This window comes from Mesoplodon bidens (assembly GCF_964165515.1).
Source record: "Mesoplodon bidens genome assembly, chromosome: 6".
NCBI classification, from domain to species: Eukaryota; Metazoa; Chordata; class Mammalia; order Artiodactyla; family Ziphiidae; genus Mesoplodon; species Mesoplodon bidens.
This window is the reverse complement of record NC_138162.1, coordinates 23,331,432-23,338,885: the sequence shown is the minus strand read 5'-3', so window position 1 is coordinate 23,338,885 and position 7,454 is coordinate 23,331,432. Positions and strand designations below refer to the sequence as shown.

Here is a 7,454-nt window from a genome sequence, read left to right as displayed (position 1 = left end):
AATATCCTCAAAGTATCGAAAGCTGCAAGGCATGTTAGGGAAAAGTGCTGAACTGGGAGCCCAGACTCCTACCCTAGCTCCAGCTGGCTCTGCCTCTAACCAGCTTCTCTCTGGACCTCAGTTTTCTCATCTGAAGGGGTTGAACTGTTCAATATGTGAAATTTACACATTCCCTATAAATTAGAAACCACGAGGTTCCTGGGATTATATGTTGGAATTATTCCCCAACCATGAGTCATCTGTCAATCTCTGACCTTGCAAATATAAATTCGTCTCCAGTGATAGAAATTAAAACACTTAATTCTCTTATAGGTAGGTTGTACACACTGAACGCTTGTGTGTAGTACTGTCTGGGAAGTCGAGGCAAAGGAAATGGCTCCTAAACTCCTCCTGGGATTGAAATGGAAATGAAGACAGGCTATGACATCAGCTACCATCTCCTCTGTGATCAGACTAAATAATACAAATATCAATATTAAATTATGCATGCATACTTTTTATTTTTGCCTTTCATGGCAAATCACAAGGAATCTTTTGCTTTTAGACTTTAGTGCAAGGTTATGAAGGAAGAACAGGAAAGAATCTCAGCATTTTAGAGCTGCAAGTGATTTTAAAGATTAGACCCAAGTCCTTCATCATTCCAACGAGGAACAAAATGAGGGGTCCAAGATGTGAAACAACTCACTCCAGTGTTAACTTCCTGAAGTATGTTCTCTCAGTTTGCTTCACCTAAGCCAACCATAACTGGACAATACCACTACCTACATGCTAAACAAACAAACAAGCAAAAACCACTAAAAGAAAAGACAAAGAAAGTAGTCAAACCTCTTATAAAGTTCCCTCCATTACAGCCAGAGGAACCATGCAAGGGGAAGAGAGCTCATCAGGATGAACATTTCTGAGACAGGAACAGTTCACCTCCTAGACTGCATCCAGAACCAATTCCTCACCCCAAGACACAGCTGCACCATATTTCCACCCACTACTTTCCTGTCTCTCTAATAGGGAGGCAAGCACCAGACCTTTTGAAGAGAACTGTTACAAGAATCATGTTGTCTTTAACAAATCAGCCATTTACAACCATATCATCAAGTAAACATTGGATGAATAAAATTCAAATGCTAAAAATCTGTTCTATTTCACCAAGAAACATGATTTTTTATTAATTTCTCCCCTCTTAGGTTCCCTGTGAATCCAGGGAAGTTACTTAAGAGCATCTTAGTAGAGGAAAAAAAAATTGGTAGTTCCATATGAGAACTGTTTACCTAAACTCCGTCAGCACTGGGGATCTAAGTTACTGGAATCACATAAGAACTCATTCCTTCCCGGTTTGTTTTGCCTCACTATTCAGATGGATGCAATATGTTACATCCTTCTTACCATGGAAAACACACACACTGGTCTTTTGATGTTTCACCACATTTGATAATATTTTGACATCCATACACTCCAGACCAGAATGTCCTAGATGACACAATTAGAATTCAAATGCATAGACTGTTAGAACTGAAAGGGACTGCAAGAGAACTGAATCATATCTCCTCCCTTTACAACTAAAGAAACATAGCTGCAGCTAAACAGAGACTTGGGCCTCATCACATGGCTAGATAATGTCAGGACCAGATCTGAAGGCTACATCTCCAGTCTTCTTGTTCAAGTTCTTTCCACAGCCTCCACTGCTTTCCAGCATCAGTGCAGCCTTTCTAAACACTCTTGAAGGGTTAGATGGAGCTATTCCTTGGGAGTCAGCCCCTCCCACTCCAGAGCTGCCTCTGCTATTCCACTGCATGAATTATAGATGCAAGAGGTTACTAAAGCCTGAATAGGCAGATGAGCTCCCTTTCTTGACCTAATGTGTTACATTCTGTCAATCAGGAAGGTGGACAGCAATACTTAGAGTTATCAGTTGCTCCCATAGTAAATTACTGTTCTAATTTATCTAAAATCCATTGTTGCTATGCAATGCAGGAGCATTCTGGTTTTGAATTATGTGAGCAATTCAGTCATCTGGTTCATGTCTAAGAATTATACATGGCTAGTTGGCATGCATAATTTGGGGCAGCAGCCTCTAACAACTGTTTTGATGACTCTGTGACAGGAAATCTGGTTGCATTAAATTCCTACCTTCTGGCTCCAGGGATGCCCATCCAAGCAGGCACTAATGTCTAATAAAGACTAACAGGTGAACAACAGGGTTCAGGGGAAAGAGAATTTGACTTGACATTATAATTATTTGCATTAGAACCCTACCTCTGCCCATCACTAGCAGAAGGACTTTAAGCATTACACTTGGTTTCTAAGCCTCTCTGTCCTTATCTGTAAAATTTGAACAGAGCTAAATTTCATTTACATATACTGTATTACTGGGCCAATACTATAATTTGTGATGATCAGTTAACCCCAGAAATGAGAAGACAACAATAATACGGAAAATGTTAAAAATTCTGTGTCTGGGATGCTACCGGTCTAACTAGGTATAAACCCCTGCTCAGCCACTTACTAGTTGTGTAGTCTTGAGCAAATCGCATCATCTGCGTCCTTTTGTTTTCGTTGATCATTCATTAAAAAGTTCAAAAATACTGAAAATAGAAGACTAGAATTAACTAAAATGATACACTAATCACCAGCTTAAGCAATTTTCAATATTTTGCTAATATCCTTTCATCTCTCTTTCCCAACACTTTTTTTTCCTCGAGGTATTTTTTTTTTTTTTTTTTGCGGTACGCGGGCCTCTCACCGTTGTGGCCTCTCCCGTTGCGCAGCACAGGCTCCGGACGCGCAGGCTCAACGGCCATGGCTCACGGGCCCAGCCGCTCCGCGGCATATGGGATCTTCCCGGACCGGGGCACGAACCCGTGTCCCCTGCATCGGCAGGCGGACTCTCAACCATGCGCCACCAGGGAAGCCCTCTCGAGATATTTTAAAGCACATTTGGGCAAGTTGTTGTTTTAAACATGTCTGTGCTTCAATTTTCTCATCTAGGAAATGAAGATTATATCGAATTCATGCGGTAGAACTGTACTTCGTATAAATACTTCAATAAATGTTAACTATTATTATTTATGGTGATACCTATGTGCACCGCCCCCTCTGAGGCGTAAAAGCACTTTGCAGCTCCGCGCGCTCCTCTCAGGACACAGGTTGTTAAATAAACAGCCTGGAAGAACCCGAGTCCTGCGTGGCTAATATTACGTGCACCCCCTTCAGGCCGCCCTCGTTCAGAACAGCTCAGTTTAAGGATGAAGTTTGTCCTTCGCAGGCTCCCGTCGCCACGCGTGAAAATGAGGGGCGGGAACAGGAAATGGGGTTAGGCCGAGTGCCGGCGCTGGGAGGCAGCTGAGAAGAGCAGAGGGCTGCCGCTGGAAAACGTGAGGAAGAGCCACGATGTTCCGGATCGAGGGCCTTGCGCCGAAGCTGGACCCGGAGGAGATGAAACGGAAGATGCGCGAGGATGTGATCTCGTCCATACGGAATTTCCTCATCTATGTGGCCCTGCTGCGAGTCAGTGAGTGTCCTTCCAGGCTGTGGCCGTGAGACTAGCAGGGAGCTCGCCGACACTGCCCGCCCAACTCTGGTCTCACCGGCCTTTTGGGGTCCCTGGAGCGGAGCTGAGCGGTCGCGGGGTGCAAGGGACGTGCACGTCGAGGGCAGCGGGCGCATGCGCGCGTTGCTTAGGCTCTGCGGGTCTGGGTGGGGGTACCGGAGTACAAGCGGCGGCTGGGACCGCGAGGTTAATCACCCAGTCCCGCCCTGTCTTAAGGGCATTTGAATTGAAAGAGCCTGTAAGGTCATCCCCCAGAGCAAGTCCCTCGTTTTGCAGACAGAAAAACTGGCATCTAGAGTGGAGAAATGGCTGGCTCAAGGTCACTCATCAATTCGGTGAATGATCTTGACCTAGAATCCAGAGTTCTTAACCGACTGCCAAGTTTCCTTACATCAGTGCTTACCTCTGAAATCCAAAAGCTTTTGTTCCTTTTATTTGTAGGGGGTGAAGTAAATAATTACCTTTTTTTCTTTCTTCTTTTTTTTTTTAAGAAGAATAAAGGATATGAGTCTAGGATTAATGATAATACCTGAGGATTTAGTTGACTTTTATGTTTGGTAGAAACTTTGCATTGCCTGATCTTGACAATAGCCCTTTGAGAGAGGCAGGGCCTAAGTCTCTGTATATCCCCTTTGCAAATGTGAACTCGACTTTCAGAGGGGACTTATGCAAAGTATTAGAATTGCAGGCACACAATATTAGAGCTGGATGCAGTTTTATAGATTAGTTCTCTATTTTTACTGATAGGAAACTCAGAAGTGAATTGCCCCTTCATTTGCCGCTTCATTTTCAGTTCAGCATTCTTTTCATTGTTCCTTGCTGTACATTGTTGACAGGTCTGGATGGAGAGGCAGAGATGATTCATATAGATGAAGACCGTACCAAGTCTTCATGAGCCTCGTGGAAGGCTCATGTTGGGCCTAAGGCCAGAGCTCTTGAGGTCTCGTCTCCCTTACTCTGCCCCTTTCACTGCCTGTGGTGTTAACTATGGTTCCCCAGAGGAGGGAGCCCTGGTGAACAGAAACTCCCAAATCATCTTGCTCCTTCAACAGCTTTTTACAACTCCCAACTTTACTTATTTCCTCCTCTTACCTTTTTTTGGTTGACTTAGCTACCAGTAAAATATTTGCTTCTTCTCAATGACCTTTGTATTTAAGATGAATCTAAAAAAAATTTTTAAACAGAATACTGTTCCTTATCCCTTTTTTTTTTTTTTTTTTTTCTTTTTGCGGTATGCGGGCCTCTCACTGTTGTGGCCTCTCCCGTTGCGGAGCACAGGCTCCGGACGCGCAGGCCCAGAGGCCATGGCTCACGGGCCCAGCTGCTCCGCGGCATATGGGATCCTCCCAGACTGGGGCACGAACCCGTATCCCCTGCATTGGCAGACGGACTCTCAACCACTGCGCCACCAGGGAGGCCCCCCCTTTTTAAATTGAGATATAATTTGCATGTTATTCAATTCACCCATTTAAAGTGTACAATTCATTGATTCTTAGTATAGTCAGAGGTGTGCAGCCATCACCACAGTCTGTTTTAGAATATTTTCTCCCCCTCTGAAAGAAACACCATGCCCATTAGCTGTCATTCCCCCATTTTCCACCGTCCCCAGCCCCTGGCAACCACTAATTGACTTTTTGTCTTTATAGATTTCCCTATTCTGGACATTTTATATAAATGGCATTATACAATATGTGACCGTTTGTGTTTAGGATAATTTTTCTAGGTTTGTCCATACTGTAGCATGTATCGGTATTTCCTTCCTTTTTATTGCTGAATAATATTCCATTGTATGGATATCCTACACTTTGTTTATCCATTGTTTTGATGACTGTTACTTTTTTTTCTGATAAGAATTAGTTTAAAAAAAAAAAAGCCTGGGCATACTGCTGACTTGGTCAGCTTCTGACATATTTCAATATCTTCAGTTTAATATTAACAAAATGTTTTATTAATGTAGTATGGGTATTGAGAAATAATCTGGCAGCTTTTTTGGTCACAACCTTTTTTTCCCAATATTTTTAAATTTGATAAAATACATATAAAATTTACCATCTTAACTATTTTTAAGTGTTTGGGTTAGTGGTATTAAATTCATAATATTGTATAATCATCACCACCATCTCCAGAACTCTTTTCATCTTATAAAACTGAAACTCTGTAGCTATTAAACAGTAATTTCCCATTCCCTGCTTCTCCCAGCTGCTGGCAGCCACCATTTTTTTTTTTTTTTTTTTTTTTTTTTGAGGAACCACTATACTGTGCTCCATAGCAGCTATACCGTTTTACATTTCCAGCAACAGTGCACAAGCGTTCCAGTTTCTCCACATACTTGTCTACAGTTCTTTTGTTGGTAGCCATTCTAGTGGGTGTGAAGTGGTATCTAGCTGTAGTTTTATTTTGCATTTCCCTAACGATTAATGATGCTGAGCATCTTTTCATGTGCTTATTTTGGCCATGGCACTGTTACACAAGGCAGTAATATCACTTCTTTTGATCCCTGTGATAACACTTCTTTGTTTTCTAGACATATCTTCACCACCCTACTCATAATACCTGACGTAGGACTGTATCAGATGTGAACAGGAGCATGTAAATGTCGTATAACTAATCAGTGGGGGAACCAAAATATGTGTCCAGCTCTTCTGGATCCCTACTTCAATGTTTTCCCCCCCTCTCTGTCTTTCAAATTGTTTTTAAAAGTGAAAAATGCCATTTTGTTTCTTCTAGAGTTTTGTTCCTTTGACGGTTAAATCACAAAGTAAAGGCTTCTCATTTGAAGGAGGATTGGATTTCCTCTTTATCATCCTAAGAGCGAGAACTACCTGGAGAAAAGATTTTATAGAGTGAAAAATGAACTTTGTAATAATTCTAGCTGCATGACAGTGGGATGGGCTACCTTGAAAGACAGTGATTCCCTTAGGCTGGGTGTGCAGGCAGAGGCTTGGCCACATTTGGAGTTGTTTTGAAAAATATGTTGAACTGTAAGGTTTATCTCCCAATCTTGTAATTCCGTATGTAACTTGTGATTATCTGGATCTGAAAACAAATTCTGGATTTATTTTTCTTTCAGCTCCTTTTATCTTAAAGAAATTGGACAGCATATGAAGAGTGGCTTCACGTGTGAATGCATGATATGAAGAACCTGGTTACAGTTTCTACTGCTATCTGCAGATGAATAGACCCAGAAAGATGTAAGAGACTCTTTGATTAAATGGACGTAAAAATTCTACTTGTTAAGAACAAGTTTGGCTCTGGTAACTGACCTTTATAGCTAAAAGATAAAACTATTTGGGAAGTATGAAGAGACATACCTGTGATATTCAGCCTCGGTGAATGTTGGTGTTATTGTACATGATGTCAGACTCCGTTTTCTACCAAGTATTAATTATAAGGGAATTATGTCTGCAATTGCACTGTCGTGTGAGTCATTTCTGTGTACTTTTTTTACTTCTGTTTGGAGTATATTTGTTGAAGAGTTCCTTTCCATTAGTTATGTTTTATTGAAGCCAGCGCACACCATATCATTTAAGCACAGGACCATTAGTCTCTCTCTCTCTATATATATATATATTTTTTTTTTGCGGTACGCAGGCCTCTCACTGTTGTGGCCTCTCCCGTTGCGGAGCACAGGCTCTGGATGCGCAGGCTCAGTGGCCATGGCTCACGGGCCCAGCCGCTCCGTGGCATGTGAGATCTTCCCGGACCAGGGCACGAACCCGTGTCCCCTGTATCGGCAGGCAGACTCTCAACCACTGTGTCACTAGGGAAGCCCTATATTTTTAATAAATGTACCAACTAAGAAAAATAGGGCTTTTATTTTTCTTAACCCACTTTTTGCTGCAAACCAGCAGTCACTGGTGAGACTACTATGTTGTGACTATTATAAACTGCATTAAATTGAGTTCCTCTT

General features: G+C 42.1%; 1 protein-coding gene across 1 annotated transcript; it reads left to right on the top strand.

Annotated features, from left to right (window-relative positions):
- The first annotated feature begins 3,295 nt into the window (after window positions 1–3,295).
- Window positions 3,296–6,952, top strand: TOMM5 (translocase of outer mitochondrial membrane 5). The gene is made up of 2 exons (XM_081237748.1): window positions 3,296–3,505; window positions 6,615–6,952. The coding sequence occupies exons 1-2, from the start codon at window positions 3,385–3,387 to the stop codon at window positions 6,647–6,649; spliced, it is 156 nt and encodes a 51-aa protein (XP_081093874.1). The 5' UTR covers window positions 3,296–3,384; the 3' UTR covers window positions 6,650–6,952.
- The last annotated feature ends 502 nt before the right edge of the window (window positions 6,953–7,454 follow it).

What these genes read in the sequence shown, in the direction of transcription:
- TOMM5 (XM_081237748.1), top strand. Translation starts at nt 3,385, where the DNA reads ATGTTCCGGATCGAGGGCCTTGCGCCGAAGCTGGACCCGGAGGAGATG. An exon ending in TGTGGCCCTGCTGCGAGTCA is followed by an intron (nt 3,506 to 6,614) that starts GTGAGTGTCCTT and finishes TTTTTCTTTCAG; the next exon opens with CTCCTTTTATCTTAAAGAAA.